At 39.1% G+C, this 21,580-nt stretch overlaps 1 protein-coding gene across 1 annotated transcript in view; it reads left to right on the forward strand.

Moving 5' to 3' along the window:
• ADAMTS18 (ADAM metallopeptidase with thrombospondin type 1 motif, 18) overlaps positions 1–21,580 on the forward strand; it is a 78,465-nt gene that overhangs the window by 1,599 nt on the left and 55,286 nt on the right. The window contains exon 2 of the mRNA XM_009324839.1: positions 363–679. Coding sequence (XP_009323114.1) covers positions 363–679 — 317 coding nt within the window. The remainder of the gene's footprint in view (positions 1–362; positions 680–21,580) is intronic.

The raw sequence follows: 21,580 nt of genomic DNA on the forward strand, positions 1-21,580 counted from the left end.
AACCAGAGCAGCCTTCACATTTGACAGCAATTAATACAGGGGGAGGGGAAAATCTACAGATCTGCTGGTGATGACAAATGTCTTCAGAAGAGCGATTGTGGGAATGTTCACAGCTATGCTAGTTAGTCTGTACCTCTCAGTGGGGCAGAAAGGAAACAAACACTGTTTGAGAGCTTCTGTGGCTTACAGGGGTGAATTTACGCAGTCAAGCCTATACACACATAGCCTGCAGAGTTTTCAGGCCATTCCCTAAACGAGGGAATGCTTCATGCCATAGTGAAAGCCTGATGCTACAGTGTTAGAATGACACTTACCTTATTTGTTGGATACAAAAGCTGATGGCTAACTTTTTGTCGTTACAGATTATGTGTTTGTGACACCTGTCAAAGTGGATTCCAGTGGATCGTACATTTCACATGATGTTTTGCACAGTACTAGGAGAAAGAGATCAACTCAGAGTTCAAAGAGTTCCTTGCACTACAAATTTTCAGCATTTGGACAGGAACTTCACTTAGAACTTAAACCTTCGACCATTTTAAGCAACAGTTTTATTGTCCAGGTACTCGGGAAAGATGGAGTCTCAAATTCTCAGGAACATGAAATTGAGCAGTGTTTCTACCAGGGATTTATAAGGAATGATAGCACCTCTTCGGTAGCAATATCTACATGTGTAGGCTTGGTAAGTATTTATTTAAAACAAATCAGCATTAAAAGTATTTTCATACATGGAATAGTAGCTGAAGGTATGTAATTCATATAATATTCAGGATACCATACACCATTTGGTGATTTTCCTAATACGACTAGCTGCTATTGCATTTAACAGAAGAGATTTAGTTATAGCCAATGAACTGTATTTTTTGATCACAGTCTTTCAGGAAAAAAACAGACGACTGGCTGGTAGTCCTAGTAATTATCCCATAGCAATTTTCATTTGTTATAGTTTGTGATAGTTTATACATTTTTGCTTGCTCTTAAGTAAATGCTCTTCCTGCCTTTGTGAACTACTATGAATAAAGAAAAAAAAAATCAATCCATAAGCTTGTGAGAAAAAAATATTGTACCTAGGTTTGTCAACTGCTTTAAGAAAGGGCAAATTTCCTAGCTCAGCAGGAGTTATGAACCAATTTCCCTTTGTTTCCTTTGACAATTCCAGCCTTATTTGGGTTTATAAGTCTTGATTATTTGATCTCTTATGAATGTGTTAAATATTATCATTGCATATTTTCCATTTATGGCTGTCATCCAAGTTCATGAAAAATTATTACTCACAAATTATTTTTTCAAAATACATTTGTCAGTGCTCATTGCCTGCAGAGAAGTCTTTACTGATGTAATTCAGACGAATCATCTACAGAATTAATAGTTATTGATGGTTTTTAGGCTTAAGCCCTTGCACTTGCAAAGAAATCTCCTAGGGATGCAGATGAAAGCAGTGACATTTAATAGTGTTAGGTATATGAAGATATCTATATGCTTTGTGGCTGACTAAGGTCCAGAGGATATGTTGGGTCACCCTCTAGAAATCTGTTTTGCAAAGGTACTTGTCCATAAGGACTATTAAACTGTGTGACGGGACCAAAAAAGGAGCACTTGAGGCACCCAGTGTTTCCTTTGAAATAGTAATCCATGACTTGAGAAGAGGGTGGTTCATTAGGAAGAGCTCTTGAATACTGATAACTGGTTGAAGTAGTCTAGACTATATTTTGAATGCTCTACTTTTTTTCTGAGCAAGTTAGAGGAATTAGTATCTTGTAGTTCATTTGAACAGTTGCAAATGTGACTTTGGAGCAGGTGCCAGGAACTGGAATGAAGCTTTCTTTTGTTTTTTAAGTTGTGTTTGTAGTGCTGAACTGTTACTATCGGATGTGCTTACTTGTTTCTGCGGAAGCTTCATTTTCACAACCACTAGCTTTTACCATATTTACTCAGAAAAAAAAAGTTTTCACTTATTGCAGTGTTTGCCTTTTCCTCTAAGAGAAGTGCTGTACCTACACACAACAGTTACAGTTTGGGTGATCTCCCCTGTTTGGTCACGCTTTGTTTTTCAACACGCTTTATGATCTGAGTGAAGCTGGGCTTGTCAAGTCTTGCCTGGAGAAGGAAGGTTCAAGTCTGCCTCAGGTCACAGAGAAACAGAATGTAGTGATCTTAACTGAGACTGAAATGGATCTTTTACCACTGTCTCGACATAGAGATTGTTATGACTGGTAAGCTTCACTTAGAAAAGATCCAGAAACTGATCAAAAGAGAGTAAACATTGTGGCATGAACAAATTTATTATGGCAGAACCTTTTTCAGTACCTAGATTATCACCAATTAGAATCTCTCTCTTTCTTTAATCAGTTCCAAGGTTCAATAGACTTCACCTTAAATTGTTATTTTTTAACTGGTAAATGAAGTAAACCTCTACTTATAATAATCTCCTGCGGAGTAGGTATTACAAATAAAGCATAATTGTTCCTTTCTCCCTATCCATTTATTAATTTCAGTGCAACTAATGAATCCCAGGCAAATTATCAACAGGATTATTAGTCTTTCAGTTTGTAAGACTGCCTTCTAAAAAATGTGTCGTCAGCTGTCTGTAATGACAACCACGTCATTTTTTACTGTGATCCAAATTCAGTAATCATATGCTAAGTCTGGACGCTGTGCTCTGATCAAGAGAGCCTTGTGAATAGCTTCTATATCCTCTTTGCACCAACTACTTTTGTCACTTGGTTGCCCTTCTTTCCTATTTGCTTTGTTCACTGCAATTAAACCGAAAGTGGTATTTCTTCTATATGGTTGGTAGCACTAATCTTTCCATTGTTCCTTTCATTAGCAATAGCTTCTCTACAATAAAACTGCAGTGACCCATTCTTTCAAGCCTGGAACACCACAATGTGATTTGGAAGCAATTGCATTTCAATAGACTACAGGGACTCTTTGATCTAATTTTTTGGATGACCTAGAGTATTCAGTCATTCAGCTGTCTGTTATCTGCCATTGCCTGCAGAGCAGACTTTTGAGAGAGTCTATATGAAATGGTTTGTTAGGCAGGATGACCTTAACTTAACAGTGGAAAGGAGCAAGAATTTGTTGCTTTGGTATAGATCTATTAAGAGATGTGTGTATCTTACGTTTTAATAGCTTAATTGACAGAAAGGCCCCACATTTGTATGCTGATTTGTTGATTTGAGACCAAATGTTTCCATCAGTCAACACTATTTTCGTGATGTGTCGGAAGGCAAAACTGGATCTATGCTCTTTATCTGAATAAGTACCCTAATACATTAAGTCAGCATTTTAGGAGAATGTGCACAAGTTTACTGTGAGTACTGTCTCTTGCCTTTTCATCATCAAAGTGTTTAGGTGCTTTGATTTTCAACAGGAAACTTGCTTTCTTCTGTCTTCTGCCCTTTCCTGCTTCAGTCAGCATCCTTTACTTGCTGGAGCATCTGTTATGCAGCAAGAAAACTGTGATTTTATTTTTTTTTAAATGAAATTATCTTGTATGCAAGAAGTCGTGTTTAGATCTTCCTAAGTGTCTGTTTCACCATCAGGCGTTGAGTAGCAGCATCATACTTACTTAGCAATAAAAGAGTATGACAGATTTATTAAAATTCAGGCTTATGTTGCACATCACACAGATTTTCTCAGTAATTTTATCAAAAATGCTCAAAAGACAGGTGTACTTTGTACACCTTCTGAAAAATGTGTTCTAGACTATCTGTGGAGAATACGATACATTCCCTCCAAAGAAGCTGTGATAATTTTTTTCATTTTCATATATTTTGTTAATACATTCTCATTCTCAGGGGTGGGTTTTTTTAACTCTTACAGCTTTGGGTCAATGAGTTCATTTATGTTAGTAAATACAAAACTCACTTCTCTCTTTAGCATCATCTTAATGTGGCCCGAATAGAAATTAATGCAAAATTTTCAACTCCCTTCTCCACTGATATTCATTATTACTTTTAATAAAACTCTTCTGTTACTTCAGCATGACTTCTTGGAGTTTCCTTCAATCCCTTCTGCTCTCCCAATTGATATATCCAGGCCACTGGTTTGTCTTGCTGCTTCGTCCTCTGTTTATGTTCTCCAATTCAAGCTGTTTATTCTTCCCAAATTCAATTTTTTTTCCAAACTCCTGACTTGAGCTAATTCTTACTTATTCTAATTACATGTTTTTATTACTATTATTATTTAGCAATATATTATTAATTATAATCACCTTTAGCTATCTAATTGGGAGGCAGACTATGCTAAATCCATAGAATGCAGGGGTTTTTCAGTTTTTCTAAAGGAGATGGTGCTGGCCACTGTTAGAATAAGAAATTGATTTTAGGACTTACTCAGTGTGGCTGTATCTGTATTCCTACCTCATTCCTCTTGCCTCATGCACATGTTGTGCTATGTCATCTGCATTAAAAACAGATGTCTGTTGTAGGTTCACCATCTTTAACCCCACTTTCATTATGACATTGTCTCTAAAAGCCTTACTACTGTCTTCCTAGTCTGTGTATAAACTGTATGTTGTTTGTCTCTCTTTATATGCTAGTTTTTGTCTCCTTTCTGTCTCCTTATGTGCTGCTTATGTTAGGTCTATGTATACATAATCTTGTGTATAAAGTGAATTGTCTGCAGTCACACAGTAAATCAGGGCAGAATACAAGAGAACCCCAGAGTTGTCAGTAGTCCAGTTGTGTTCTAGAGACATTCTTAAAAGTAGTTTATAACTGTGCATTTAGGAGCAGAAGTCACCTTTACCTTGTGAACAAGAACTCTCTCTTACAAAGTCAAACAAGTTTACATTATAGTCCAATACACAACATAGAAAATAGTGAACATAATGAATGAGTAGTTTATGATATAGCATTTGTGGGGATGTTGCTGCTATTTGGTGGAGGAGACAGGTCAGGGTATATAGCAAGTACGAAACGCGCGCCCAGAGGGAAGAAACGTACGTACAACATAAAGGAACTCTCCTACCATTACATCGTAGAGGAGACATGCATGTGTATTTTGTGTCAGAGAGAAAATCAGTAGAGTTCAGTGGAACAGATCAGGTCCTTTAAAACTATATGATACACAGTTTTATTGTTCAGGCCAAATTCAGCCCTAAGCAAACGCACTAGCATGGAGGCCTGAGAGGTTGCACCTGCTTAAACTAGAGGTGAATGCGGGCCATTCTCTCCCTTTTATTTATGTACCTCAATTAGAAGAATGGAGCCAGCTTCATGCACTAGCTAGTGCCCTCCTTTGTTTTTGGTAAGATGTGATTGAATCTTTCATTATAAGGGGCCTCTTTCTCTTGTCTCAAGTTCTGTTATGTTTGTTAGTGTCTAGTCAAGGGAAGAGAAAGAGGAGGGAAGGATGAATCATGTTACACTCACTGAGCTGTCAGAGGAGTCTACGACTGCAGAAAGGGTTAGATGCAGCACTGAGAGATAAACAGGAGATGTATTAATTCAATGGAGGTTGTGTGTGCATGTCTGAGGGCAGGACTTTGCTCAAAGTATCAAAGAAGCCACAAAATTAAAGCTTCTTAATGCAGCCTGGCCACCTAAGAGGTAGGCAGGCAAGGCGACTCATGTACCCATTCTTTGTAGTCGTTTAATTGCACCCTGTATTAGCATTATTTAAGTTCACGCTAACAACAGCCTCTTATTCCTAGAGCTCACACTTTAAGTCCAATTAAATATGTTGAGACAAATCCCAAGGTTCTTATGCAGTCAAACTCCCATCAAAATCAGTGAGCCAGTCTGCTGGTAAAAGTACAAAATAACTGCTGTTCACTATGAGGTTCCTTTAGAAACATACAGCTGTAAAAATAGGACAAAATTTGGCCCAGTGGGACCTTGAAGAGAAACTAAGTACAGAACTGGTGATTTAACTCATTCTTAAAACTATTTTTAGTCCATCCACAAGTCAATATAAAAATCCTACATTTTCTGCCATTATACCAGCACAACATGAACAGCATCTGGCATATGAGTTCTTTGACTTTCTTTATATTCACACATCATTACATCTCCATCCTTTATAAAACACAAACTGTGTTTTACTGGATCATTGTTTTGTCTATTATTTTGATGGACATTTTGCCATTATTCACTCCATAATATGGTAAAGATGAAGATAAGAAAAACTTTTACAGGAAAATGAGGTGACAATGGGAAAAAGCCATATTCTTGAAGATATTTTAAATTATACTAGACAAATGCAAGACACTGTTTCTGGTCTCAGCCTTGAATTGACTGCTGATGGGGAATGAATTGTGTGATTAGATTATTGATTGCCCTTCTCCATATCTGTCTGATAAGCTTTCTGTTTAACTCTGGCTTTAGCTCTGCAAGACAAAGACAGTGTTATCCCAGGCATTTTGACCCTACTGATTCCTGATGGGTAAGAAATGGAATTAAAGAGGATTAATGACGGAGAAATAATCTGCTTCTGCTGGACAGGAAAAGTAATAGAGGTTGCATTTCTTCCAGGTTTTATATTAAAAAACCTGGAACCCTTCAACATACATAGGGGAAATACTGTGTCACTGAGAGCACTTTGGCTCCATCAGCCTGAACACAGTGGGCTGTGGACATAGAACAGCTCGCAAGAGCGCCCACAGGAGTTGGTCCTCTCAGTCATTTTTGCCTGCTCCATTATTGCTCAGCTGGCAGGAAGAGCATGGAAATTGTTCATCGGTATATTTCAGACCAAACTTCAGGCTGTTACAAGCACAGCTGCTTGCACCCTTAAAGCAGTTCCAGAAACAGGGAGCCCTCCATTTGTACATAGACAGGCGGTTCATCCTGGCCTTTCTTGTTAAGCAACAGTCTTATCATAACTTCTAAAGGAATTAGTAGACTCTATCTATACTTGAAACATCAGCATTTTTCTTGCTGTAGCAAAGTCTTTCCACAAAGCTTAGTTCCCACACTTTCTCTAGTCCATTAGAGAGAAGCTTATAGTCAAATGCCCTCATAAGGGTCAGGAGAGGATGACCTGTCTGCACAGACTTGACCTTTTCATAACAGGATGTCTTTGATGTAAATGAAGATTTTTATTTTAAGCGCCACTATTTTCATTTGGACAATACCATCTCTGCTGCCGAGATGCAACACATTCTCACAGCTGTGAACTGCTGAACATCTAAAATATTTCTCTTTTTAGAGGCAGATTCTAATAACTAATAGCAGCTTTCAGTCACTAATAATTAACCTAAACAAGGTTTTATTTCTGTCTTTTCCCCCTTCTTCCTCCACTTCAGAAGTGTTTGAGGAAGATACTGGGTTTGCAGACCTGGAGTGTAAAGGCTTTTGTTTACCCAAAACACAATGACAGTCTGTGAAACTGTAGTTCAAGTCCAGCTCAAGCAGCCCACTCCTAGAGCTCTGTACCTGACACATAGCGGTAGAGTGGAAAGCACAGGAGTATTTTGGTTGTGCCCTGGCCCTGCCGCAGAGTCCACTTAATTTGAACAAACAGTGGTATCAATACTATTCTTAAAACTTTTTTTGCCAAGCTTACTCCCTCCTTAGCCTCTCTGCAAAACCTGTGCCCTGATTATGATGACAGCTTTGTGATTTGCACACTTGTACTCAGTTGGGAACTTGACGTTGATTCAGCGTAGGCTGCCCAGTCATAACCAGTCTGGATGGTTGCTGGGAGTTTGTTACCAGCTCCATAAGTCCCTCAGTTGTTTTGGCACCTACAGTTTTTGTTTGTCAGTTATGTTTAAGTCTACAAGATATTTAAGATGTTTTCTAATTTGCAACTTTTTAGGGAAGGGTTTGTGTTTCTGATGCACGGCATGTCCCATACTCTTCAAAACAGATGGTAGTTTGATCACTGGGATTGCTGTCCAGTACTGCAAACAGTGAGAGAAGGACAGAGATCTAAAGACTGTTCTCAATGTCTATGGTTTTGAAATTTGCAGTCCATGGATGGGGGCAAGATAAAAGCTGGGGCTATGCTAGACAAAGGCATCCAGAGCTGTGATGCCAATAATATATTGGTCAATTCTTTAAAACAATTTCAGAGCTATTTGCATCTGATTTCATTCTCTCCTGAGCGTGAGTAATGTTGCTGACTTACAGATTTATAGCTCTGTAGAGATTTTCTAGAAAATACCTGCTTTCTCTTTTTGGAAGTTGCAGTGTCCAGTGATAACCTGACAGCAGCCCCATTAAAGTCAGCAGCCTTTCTAGTCATGAGAAGTGATCCCTCTGACTTGACTCCTGACCACATACAGAAGCTGTTAGCTCTGTGTGCCTCATTTTGTAATGGTCTTCTCTCAGTGAGCTGGCAGGAGAGGGGTTAAACTTAGTTATCTCTGCAGTGAGAGCTAGCAGTGGACCTACAGTGAGTTATATCAGCTGAAGCTCAGACTTCAGTATCTTTTTTTCTAAAACCCACTCATTTTGTGTTAGGAAGGCTCTGCCTAGCCCTTAAATGGTATCTGAATTGAACTTTAATGGATAATTACATTACAAACAAGGTTTTCCTCTGTCTTTTTGATCATGTCACTGGGAGCAGTAATGTTGGTTCTTTCTTGCCTTTTCTTATCCCTTTTTAATCCCAATTCTGTTGCTGCAGGTCTACCATAAATTACAGTATGCTAAAGGAATTTCCTATTGATTTGCTCTGACAGCAGTTTGACCAGCTATGTGAATAGCTGATGGAAGCAGAACTTATCTTTGGTTCAGACAGTGGACCATTGACTAAAGCTTCGAGGTAAACATTTACAGAAGAAACCTGAAATCATAATGCCTTGCAGCTCAGCACAGTTTACAAACATGTATTAATTAAGCTTCAGTACTGGCTTTACTGTGTGTTAGATGGGAACAGCATCCTGGCTCATAATAGGTTGACATCAGTAACCTTTTATTGTTTGTCATGCTCGGAAGTCACTAAGAATGAGGGTGAAGAAATGTCAAATAATCAGGTCATATGCAAGTGAATGAGTCTTGATGGTTGAAGCTCAGTACCGTGGGAACCATTATTGTCCAGAGTAATTTCTGGAACATGCAAGTTAATTTCTTTTTACAATGTTAGTTCATAAGCTAGGGAAATCTACAAACAAGTTGTACAGTCAGATGAAAATCCTTTTCCTGAATCTCATATGCGGCTGCCCAGCTAGTTCCTGCCAAAAAATAGTAAAAGAAAAAAGTTTGATGACAAAGATAATAGGTCTTGAAGTTATTCTTACTGGAATAACAAGGCCCCGCACAAACCTACTTAATAGAAAAGGAAGCTGAGGCAATAAAGTGATATTTGCTTGCATAGACAATAGGGCGTTGCCTTTTCACTCTCCTGTGGCATTAGCATTTCTAGCTGCCCCACTATGTACACAGCACACACATGGCTTTATTCTTTGAGGACTGGATTCTTGCTGTTCACAGTGGGATCACTTGAATGCTTGTGCCTGCCTGCCTAATATATGTTAATTGAAGGACTTTTGTGTCTCAACATCTTTATTAATATTAATGGAATGAGATTTTTAATGGACCTATACAAAATATGCTTGACCTAGCTTGAGCCCTCACTTTTGTTTTTATACTCTGCAGCACAGTGTGGCTTCCAACTAATTTAAGAACGTAGTATTATATTCTGTGGCAGAATACACAAACTAATGAAACATGGATTACTCTTCAGATCTGCAGTTTCTTTGCCATGAGATATAAAATTTACATAACACCAGAATGTAATTTTTTTAAAATCATGAAATTAAAAACAGATTTGCTTTTTCTTCATGCAAATTATTGTACATGACTGAAAAGAGTGAGCTTTTAAAAATAATTCTATCTTGAGTGGGCTTGTCTTATGCCACACACTCATTCTTGTTTTAGGAAGAAGTCATCAAAACAGTAGATCTTAATTAGGCTAGATTAAACTTCAAGAAATATTTCAAGTTAATATTGTAATTAAAGTATAAGCTGGTCATGGTAAGGGGTAGGAATAAATGCTGTAACACAGTGTCACTGAAGAAAGTTTAAACTTTTCTAAAAATGTGGCCACCCAGTTTCATTTCTTGTTAACACTTGACAAAAAGTTATGCTATTTGTTTTGGTAGATGCAAGTATAAATTAAAGATTAAAATACCAATCTTGGGCTAGGGCTGAGATGAATTTTTTGCAGTTCACTGTGGATGATTACAGTATGGACAAGAAAAAATGCTTCTGTCACTTTTGCACCTTTTTGCTACATTTACTAACAAAGGATCATTCTTTATAGTCCACTCTACGTTACATTGTTTGCAATAGATGTCTGGTCACTGTAGAGACCAGCCTACCACAACAGTATCTCCAGCCTCCGTTTTTTTCTCTGTTTGCTGGCTTCTCTGCATGCTAGAAGCCGTGCTGAAGGCCGCATGGATATTTTTTGCACTCCCAACATCACATACTGATCATCAGATTTTTATCCTGCCTCTAGCAGCAAAAGCTTGAGCAAAGGAGTAGAAGAAGGACAATTTCCAGGCTGAGACACAAGTGAGCAGCTGATGTCTACTGATTCCTGCAGCACAATATCTTCCACTCATTGACAGGTATTTGCTGGTTTATGGGCCTCATCTAAAGCTTGTAGTGAGTAAAACGTTTTATGCTGACTGCTTTGGATCAGAACCTGGCCTTAGGAGAGTTCTCTTCCTCCCTACATCATCTTGACCCTTGAGCCAAGACACACACCATTTCTTTGAGAAACATTACTACAATTACTAATTGGTTTAGAAAGACATTTTGCAAATGGGAAGTACCACTGGCTCATCAAGAAAGTGAAGCATGTCCATTTCGACTAGCAGACCCCAAAACACATCTTCTAAATAATCCAAGGTGGTGCTGTATAATCAGATTTCACTGAATCAGAAGTGAGCTGGAGGAAAACAGCCTACTTGAAAGGCAAAGAAACCCATCTGCAGACTGGCCCTGTGCTCTTCTCATGGACCACTCAGACTAAAAACAGCCAGGAGTGAAATGAGGCAGGAGTTCAGGCAGCTTCCCAGAGAACTGGTTGCTGCTACTGCTGCTAGAAAATGCACTGAAGCGCTTGGCATCTGGTGCCTGCAGCTGCCAGATACGTTTCAGTGTACTAATGCCAACTGTTTTCATTCTGCTATGCTGCCAGAGTATTACGACAATGAATGAGTAAAGGAAGCACAATGGCCACCAAAAAATACGAAGTCAAGAGTAAATGTAAAGAGGTTACTTGGCCTAATCCCAATCAAGTCCTGATGAAGTCAAGTTCGGCATTGGGAGTAAAAGAGGAAAGTAGCTTTTGAGGCTTGTTTCTTCTGTTAGACAGGAGATGGACTCCACAGTTTTTGATCTACAAAAATGTGCAAGGATATTATCACTTGTCATCCTGGGAACACCTGTAGGAGGCAAGACCTCATTCATCTTCTGCTATTGATAGGAAAGCCAAATAATTGTAGAGAGGAGAACATGTTACAGAAATAGTTAATTGATTCCTCTGATTCGTGTGATTCCTCTGCTACCAGAGAGTCCTGGGTGGTCATTTTAACTGCCTGAGGCACAGAGAGTCCTGCGGGTCTCACTTAATAAAGATCATGCATGAACACAAATACAGGGCAGGAGCCACGACAGAACAACATACAGTTGGTGCCATGTGTCATTGAACATCAGACTAATGGTATGGTGACAAAGGCTTGCTTTCTTCATCAGTCTGTGTGACAGATGAAACACCAATGAAAGGACAATTTGGACCAGAAGCCGAATCAGAAAGAGAGGCTGATAGATTACCGTAGACAGTTGAAGCTGAGATAAAAAATGTGCCAGACTTTGGTCTTGGGCTATGAATATTGCACTGGTTCTATTTACAGGTTCTCAGCTTTTGGGTTATAGTGCCATGAGAAGTTTATTTTTGTTGTAATTTTCAAAACATTTCTTGAAAACTAGCTTTCTGGTGTGCAGAATAGCACCACAACACTAAATTAGTTGGAAATAGCTTGAGGGCTGAGAGAATAGTATTTTTTTATTATTGTGGCTGTTCACATGATTTATTTAATAATTTTAAAGATTACAGTTTGGGAAAGTCAGGAACACGCTCTAATGTGAGAAACAAAACAGAAGGAAATATTATTCACCCAGAATGAAGGTCTGTCTTCTACAGACTAGCATTTGTGCATAGCAAAGGTCACTCTACCTCCACAGCCCTACTTCTGTGTTAGGTTTAACAGAGGATGATGTGGAGCATTTCCCCATGGGACTGTGTTTCCTGCTCATCATCAGCCTGCTCTGAATGGTGCCCATGTGCTGCAAAATGCCTCCATGGATAGGCCACATGACCTTAATGACAGCTTAGCCTTTGGACCTGACTTTTGCATTTTACTTGCCAATAAAAAGGAAGAGAAATTTATATATACATACCTATCTATACCAATGCACTGAATTGGTCCCAATCCTTTAATCTTGATTTTACAAACAACAGTGAAACTCAGTGTCCATTGTCTGTGAAATATTAATACATTTGTATTTCCATAAAGTTGCACAAGGCTGTGCTTTTTACAGCTGTTGTCTCTTCTGCCATTTGATAACTATATTATGTGCTAGCAAAATAGTAATTATAATTTAAATCAACACCTTTGTGTTTCTTCCAGGAAGGGACTTACATTTAAAGAGAAGGTTGATGTGATTTTGTCATGGTTTAACCTCAGTCGGCAACTGAGTACCACACAGCCGCTCGCTCACTCCTCCACCCCCGCCCCGGTGGGATGGGGGAGAGAATTGGAAGAGTAGAAGTGAGAAAAACTCGTGGGTTGAGATAGAAACAGTTTAATGATTGAAATAAAATAATACTAACAATAATAATAATAATAATAATACACAAAGCAAGTGATGCACAATGCAATTGCTCACCACCCGCCGACCGATGCCCAGCCAGTCCCCGAGCAGCAGCCGCCCCCAGCCAGCTTTCCCCAGTTTATGTACTGAGCATGACGTCACATGGTATGGAATGTCCCTTTGGGCAGTTGGGGTCAGCTGTCCTGGCTGTGCCCCCTCCCAGCTTCTTGTGCACCCCCAGCCTTCTCAGTCGGTAGAGCATGGGAAGCTGAAAAGTCCTTGACTAGTGTAAGCACTACCTAGCAACAGCTAAAACATTAGTGTGTTATCAACATTGTTCTCATCTTAAATTCAAAACACAGCACTGCACCAGCTACTAGGAAGGAAATTAACTCTATCCCTGCTGAAACCAGGACAGATTTGTCTCTGATTTTTGTAGTAAGTGGATGGATGTAGGGCTATTGCAAAAAATTATAATGTAGTGGATGTGTATCAGTCTTGCATGACTTCTATCATTATATGTTAATATATGTTAAAGGAATAAGTCACTATAAGTCTGTAAATTATCTTATAAAATTTATTTACTCTTGAAGAAAAATCAAATTTATTTCAGATTGGTGAAATTTGTGAGAATTGTTAATAGTATAAATAATTTGAAAAAATAGGAAAATTCAGTGTCCTATTCTAGTCCTTTCGAGGAGTGCAGTGGAGATTTATAAAGAAAAGCCCTGGACAGGGGCGATCAAATGTGGAATCTTGGGCTGAAACTATTCCAACAGGATGGGGAGTGTAGTTTAAGCCCTCTGTTATCTTACCAGCGTTCTTGTGCATGCTAGCTCTCCACAGCAAGATGTTTGATTGATTCATAGCAACTGATGGGCAGTTTAAAATTACAAAGCTTTCCATTTCCTTGTTCCTGACAGATAAAGAGGGTGGGCATTTCCTGATTATATGGTATACATTCAAAATATTTAAGTTCCCTATGGTGCTATTTGTGACTAATTTACTTCCATAGCACATTAACACTGCTGGTTTTATGCTGTGGGAGGAGTGTGTAGTGTAACATGCTGTGAAGAGAGGAAATGTTTCACAACAAGAGGTCCTTCTGGCTTTTCCTCTGTTTATGTTACCACCTGGAAAGAAGAAAAGGTGGAGTAAATGACTGATGATCCAGATGGATTGCAGGAACAGTCACATCTTTTTTCATGACACATTAAGCTGGGCAAATTCACACTGAGAAGTGGCAGGATTGCACTTGAAATCCTGGAAGCACATATAATCTTATGTAGGAAAATGTGTAGCCACAAATAGGGCTTGACTACCTTCATGCCAGTAGTCTTTTGGCAGGCAGTGCCCCTTTAGTGGCCACGGAGCAGCCAGATTATTTTGGAGAAAAGTCAGGGATACACTAACATGGGGGACAGGGGCTTGAGGACAGGTTCTAGCAGAGAAGTTAGAATCTGAGAATGATAAAGCAGTGGCTGTGCAAGTGACACGGAGCTTCAGGGAGACTCAGAATGGGAGGACCACATTTGTCACTTTTCATGTTCACTTTTCTAATTTTTGTCTATGAAAGTAGACAAATTATCTCTTGTTTATGGGAGTTGGTGTGCTTTGATGCACTACTTATTTGACTTATGCAGCACTTCTCAGCACACAAAGTGTATCCTGATTTCTAAGTAAGGGCTCAAGATAAAACAGCAACTAAGCTGTGCAGCACTTCTCTCGAGTTATGCCTGAAGTCCACAGAGAGCAGCCGCTGGCTGAGGTGTGGCATGGTGCGAACTCAGGTTGTGTTCCATGGTGTCAGGACAGAACAGAGAGCACGCTCAGGCCCTGGGACTAGGAACTACATATGAGATTGAAGTGTCTAGTGTCTGTAACACTCACACACTTCCCTGATGTCCCAGAGTCTCTGTGACCCTGACAGCACATTCCTTTTCATGGAGCTTTTTTCTTAACCTATGCTTAACCTGACCTTTGCTTAACCTACTGTTCAGTATTCAGTAGATTCATTGCAGAAAGAAGGTCAGGCTGCTTAGGAAATTTTGCCTCCTAAATCTTCTGCTGATTTTTTTTTTACTGTCCTTTTATAACTTTGCAGCATGCTGAACTGTCAACAAGTTCCGTATAATTGTACCTCCCTTGACTTTAGTGCATTTTTATTTCAATAAGAAGGCCTATAGTGTTTAACATAGTGGCAACATCTGTGGCTATAGATTTCTAGATTTCTTGGACCAATGTAATATAATATCTCATAGAAGAAAAAGTTGCTTTCAGGCACAACCTTCCCTTTGTCACTTTATCTTTCCTATTTCCTGAGATCTCAGAGATCATCACAGGCTTACTTAGATGTTTGGTTCTCCACAGACTATATTTTGAGAGCCTAATATGTAAGGTAGTGCGCTGAAAAGATTCTACTGTGCAAATGCTTTCATGAAGAAATGCTATTCACTTGCTTGAAAATCATAGCAAATGGTGCCTGCTGACACAGGAATCAAAGGCCTCCCTTCTTGGATCAGTTTCTGTGAGATTCTCTAGAAATGGCAACCTTTATGTCCTCTCCTCAGCTTCTACTCTGTCCCCTGTTCTCACTTCTGATTCTCAGAGGTGTATAATAGAATTGATTTCTCAATGAAAAGACGCAAGTAAATGCTCCTACACCATCTTTCATACTTTTCTTAAGATTCATCCCTGCTAAACAGTCACATGATTCACAGGCTTATACTGAAGTCTGCTTATGGTAAAAGCAATGTAACCTTTTACGACCAGTTTAGTTCTGCAGGCCTATTCAGTAAGTACAAGTCAAACATGGATCTGAATACCTGGGAACTGTTGCGTTAACACTCCAAATACTGGTTTAGACTTGTATGTTGTACTCTGACCCTGTCAGCAGACAGGATGTCAGGAGATGTAAATTGACGTATTGGGTTGAAGAATGGATTTACCTCACTTTATGCTGAAAATCTGGACAAATATTAAGGTAGTATTACTGTTTCCATTTTAAGACAGTTATGGCATGATGTTTTATTTCATACCAAACCAGGACCTCTTTGTGGCAGTTTTTGCATGTGATCACAGTTATTTCTACTACAGAGATTTCTGTAGTTAGAAAATTGTACTGAAAATTATTTCTCATCAAACTTTCATTTATAATACTATTAACAATTTTTCTAGTCTGGGGCAAATCCACTCAGGTTTCCTGCTTTTAATTTCAGTACAGTTACACCAGCAGACCAGTTATAGGATGCTCACCTTTGTGCATCATTCTCTTAAAATAGAAACATAGGCTAATTTTATGGGAGAGGGGAGTGTGAATGAGTGTGCACAGTTTTGAAGCAGGAGAGGGGTTAGTGCAGTATGTCTGAGCACTGCTGATTGGTAGCATTTGGCCACAAGTAGGAAAACAAAGAATCTTTGGACCCATGGTATACTCAGAAATATAATATTGTGAAGGCAGGTTTTATGGCTGTAAATCATGCCTACAAATATGAGGCTTTTTCATGACATGGAATATAGATGTAAGTTACTACATTTATCTTAGCAAATAACTCACTTCCTATTCAAATGTCCATTGTAAACTAAGATCTGGATGCTAAGGCTGTATGGTTTGTATGGTTATCTAAATATTACATGGAGTTGCCATTGTACAGGTTTCTTAATGTTGAGAAAAACTAAGAAAATGGTGAGGTCTTATTTTAAATAAGTGGATCTTTGGGATGATGCTGCCCTGTATTTCAGGTTTAATAGTATCAATTGCACTCAAGGTTTTACCGATTTGCCATTTCTTGGAAAAAAAATGTTATTCAGACACACCTAGGCTGCTGTTCTGTTTCAAGGAGGTGATTACAGCAAAAGAAGAGCAGATGAAATTTATTCTTTCCTGCTTCTCCTTTCACAGTGATGCTAAGTAATCATACTTTCTCTATAGGCGTGTGTAAAGTAGAAAGCATTATAGCAAGGGAACTCCTAGTTATGAGCAAACCCATCAACCTTCTCACACTCCAGTGAATGTGACTGCATATTTCTGGGTCACTTACCATGTAGCATTGTTGTTCCTATGAGCAGGGTCACATGGCAGAAGCCCATCCAGTGATGTGACGAGGGACAGATCATGGGCAGAGCCATGTTTGAGGAATGTGTTTTTGAACAGGACACTTGCCAACACGGAGCCCTACTAGGTGGCACATACCTAGCTATGCTGTGACCTTCTGTGCTTAGTGCAACTGGTCACTGGGTCACAGCTCAAGCTACTGAGTGACATCCTGAAGGCTGGGGCTGCAGTTTATAGTAAAGAAGATGAAGGCATTTTAAAAGAACAACCCAACTGGGGTCAAATGTGAGCCTTCACAAGTCTCTCTTGAGCATTTACTGGGTTGATTACAAACCCCTGCCTATAAAACTGAGAAATAAGGAACAGAGAAGCTGAATTGCTGAAGAACTGGGAGTTTAATCCAGATAACCCAGGCGCCAGCCTGACATTCTCACTATTGGGCCATCTTTGCTTCTTGTTTTCCATTCCCTTAATGGCCTAAGCTCCTCTGTTCCCCTCCCTTTCTCCTTCCCACATAGATATTTCAACATATGTATATGTCTGTGTATGTGGAATATCAGCAAAGCTGATACCCTGCTCCCTACAGAGTTCCTTGTGACCACTCTCTCATGTAACAAATCCATAGCAATGTATACTCCAACAAGGAAAATTAAAAGGTTGGGAACCACTGACCTAACTTCTTAGTAAGCAATACAGCTGGCAATCAGATGTAACCAGAGCTCCTTGTTATTGGAGCTGCCTAAGCTATTCATAGCAAAGTAAAATTGCTATGGGAATTGAGCTGGATTTATTTTGTTTGAATGCAAATTATCCCAGGTCAGACAGGCTCAGATTGTCTGTCCCCTCAAATTCATTTGCATCAGCTCTACCAGGCTGAAGATTTTATCTGGAGGATCTTCACTGGGGAAAAGCGGGTATGGGTAGTGAACCGCCAGTGTCTAGAGCATTTGCTGCGGGGCTTTGATGCAGTCAGTGTAAGTCACTCTGAAGCCAAGACCTCTGAACAGAGTGAAGGGTCTACCATCAGCTAGCCCCGTGTGGTGTCCAAGTGCATTGGGCAAGTGTCTCTCTCTATTGGCTGCAACTTCAACAGGGTATCTTGTAAGGGAGAGGGAGTCTTTCAGGCTTGTCTGCCGCTCTCGCTCATGATATGAAATGTTCTTCTGAAAGGTCCAGCTGCCACAGTCCCATCATCACGGGAAAAGCTGCATTTTCACTAAAAAAAACCCACCCAAGTTTGATTCTGGTACACATGATCATAAAGGGTAAAAAAAAACTCTTAAAAACTCAGTTGAAAATGGTTCAAGAAATTAGAAAGAAAATAAAACACCAAAGCCCTTCGGCATTATTTTAAAAAAATCTCATTATTTATAGTGTTGTTTCCTGTAAGGCCTGATTCATGACTTCTAACGTCTAGAGTTGCATGTCTGATAGGGAGGAATGTTCCTGATTGGAAACACTGAAGCAAGGATCTGTTAATGCTAAGTACCTATGGAAAAGAATTTCCAAGTACTGATTTTAGTCATCTGTCACCAGTTCTTTTTTTTAAGCTGTTCATTTTCTGTGTCACTGTGCCCTAATCTTACTGTTTTTGCCTTTATCACAACTATAGAAGCAGAAGATTAATTAAGAAGGCATGCGGTTTCCCTAGAATATTAGTACATCTGAATTCCATCCACCTAAAATCGATTAGCTGTACACAAAGGAGGAGGAGAATCTTGCCAGAACATTTTCATTGCACCTAATCCTTTGAGCAGCATGAATAATTCATAGCAAACCATCCTTAGGGTGAAATTCTGCCCTGTCCAAAGGCCTATTAAAGGTCTAGGCATCCTGAAGTCACATTTCAGAGATTTAAAAGGCACATAAATGATGCTTTTATTTTGTGCTGTTACACAGAATGAGAGAACAGGGAGGGCTGCATTTTCTATGCTTCAAAATTTCCAAAAGGTAGACCTCCTTTCACACTTTAAGGATTTTCTTAAACTGTGCACTCAGTTACATGGGATGCTAGATTAGGGGACTAAGCTACCTTCTGAAGTCAGTTGTTCTGTTATTCTTGATGTACCGTAAGTAACTAATCAACTGTAAGACAGCACATGACAAATAGTGGGCTCTTTTTAGGAAAAGTGAAGCATAAATGCATTCATAAAACAATCCTGCTGTTTCCTGTTTGCTTTGTGATGGATTTCAGAACTGTCATAACTAATAAAATATCTAGATTTTATCTTACAGTTGCAGGGATTTGCTTAAACAGGCCATACCCAAGTGCTTGTACAGCTACCAAGCCTAAATTCGAGCTGTTGGTTTTAGCTAATTGCTTTCCAGAGCCATTATAGCAAGCCAAAGAGCCATACTGATAGAATCATTAATGAAGTGATCTTGAGTGCAACTTGGGAAACCTTTGGCACTTAAATGTTGCTAGTGTATAGTCAGTGTCATAATGCTGTAGTTTACATTAGTATTTTTCTTCTGTTCATTTATCATGCCTCCTTCTGTTTTAAAAAAAAACACAACAAAACATGAGAAATGAGGGAGCTCACGTACTGACAAGCAAGTATTTAGTCTGTGGCAAAGCAATCAAATTTGTGTTAGTTCTAGAATATCTCATTACCCTGCAATAAATACCGATTTAATACATTTACATACCAATGTGACTGGTTCAATTACCTTAAGTGGAAGAACAAATAAGAATATTTCCTTATTTGCCATATGTTGACAGAGGATTGCATAAAGATGTTTTAAACAAGTTCAGTCAACTGCAGAAATACAAAGGCACTATTCAGAGATAACGCTGTCTTTGTTCATATAGGAATAATTAAAGACATGCAATTTTGTTACCTTGTTTTAATAATTGCTGAATGTTCTGCATAGCATTTCTTTTGAGCAACCAAACAGAGTAGTCTTTCATGACTAACTCAAACTGGCAATTTAAACGTAGTACTCTCCTTCTGTCAGATCCTCAGATAATAAAGTGCTATATTGTTAAGAACTCTCAACATTTTACATTTGCAAGAAATCTTTATTATGTTAGAAAACAGAATAAATTGAGTTATTTTTGTGAGTCACTTAGAATCTAAAGAAAAATGTGATCTGCTGTACAATTCTCAAGTCAGAATAGGCAACCAGTGATTCTAATGCTTCTTGCACGATAAAAATATTTTAGTGTGTATAAAGGCCATTAACTTAACCTAAACATTTGCTGTGGTACAGAGCCAGATATTCCAATCTGGTGAAAATCAGTAAAGGTCTGCTGAGGTTATTCTCATCAGCCAAGGACCCAGTCCAATAAAACATTACATTTGTACTTCCCTGACTCCGGAGTAGTCGTCAAACTGCCCATGTACAGACTTGATACTTTTCTGAAGGATGGGTGAATTTGTTTGGCAAACATAAAAGCTAGGGAAAAGTTTAAACTTAAATTCTCTCTTTCATTTAGTGTGTTTGCATGCCTTTGTGCTGCCTGGTTTGGGATAGGATCAAAAATGAACATGCTCTGAGTTTTACTCGTGGGATTTCTGACTTCAATAATACATGTGTATTATTGGAAACCTCATGAGAGTCCATTCTCACTAGTTTCCCAGAACATTTTCTTTCCCAAATTGGTATAAATGCGCTCTGGAAATGCTTGCAGAGACGATGTTCAGCTCAATGGGAGATCCTGGATACTTAACACTCTTTAAAAGTCAGTCATTTATTTAACAACCTGTGTATGGATTTAGGGTCCAGAACTTTCACTTTTTGTTGGAGAATTATGGATCATGTCCCTGTCACTGTCTCTCAGAAGTTTGTTTAATTTACCCAGTGCTCCAGTAACATGGACACATCTGTGTGAAGTACCCTGCTGAGGGGGGACAGAAACAGCATATGAAGGCAAAATACGCCTCAGCTCTGTTAGCTGCTGCTGTCCCCTTTGCAGTTACCACCCAGAAAAGGGGCTGTAGGTCATAGCAGAGGGGGAATGAACTTCTTTAATTACCATGATTTACTGCCATTGGTTTGGCTGTTTGCTCATGATGCTTCCCGAGGGTAAAGATATCTTTCACCTCAGCAACACTTTCTGCAATTCAGCTCCTTCTTTCTGCTTTGCCAGATATGTTGCTTGTCATTTTTTCTACCTAATTTCACATCTTAATTTGCTCATTTTGATTATATTTTCCAGACCATTGACATTTTGACCCTAACCTGAGAGGTGCTCAATAACCCATCTCTCAAAAAGTCTGTTAGTGATATCGAGTATCTACAATTCCAGGTCAGGCTGTACTATACTGCTGGCTATAATTCTTGGAAGTTGTTTTGCTTATGACTGTAGTAAGGTTATAGTCTTGCATATTTTTCAGACTACCAACTTAACCCATCCCAAGAGGTGAGTCTACTTCGTTACACATTCTCTAAAGAAATAATAATTTATTTAGACTGCTTACATGATGCAGGATTGCTTTGAACAGCCTTTTACTAGTATTGGTTGAATATCCTTGCTTTGGAGGAACGAGAAATCCGTAAGATGAATGTTGGCAAACTTGACAGACCTTTATTCTTCCTGGGATTCCTTGGCATGTGTGAGAAAACTGTATCTTTCCCCCGTTTTCAAGGCTTGACCCAAAACCCATTCTAAACAGCTGGCACTTTTCCTGCTGTTTTGACAGGATTTTGTATCAGGCTGACGGTATATGCACAGGGGACTGCCATCTCCATGTGGGTTTCTCTGAGTATGCATTTGAAATGGATCTGAAACCACTGTCACTGT

Source organism: Pygoscelis adeliae, unplaced genomic scaffold (assembly GCF_000699105.1).
Source record: "Pygoscelis adeliae isolate BGI_AS28 unplaced genomic scaffold, ASM69910v1 Scaffold136, whole genome shotgun sequence".
NCBI lineage: Eukaryota > Metazoa > Chordata > Aves > Sphenisciformes > Spheniscidae > Pygoscelis > Pygoscelis adeliae.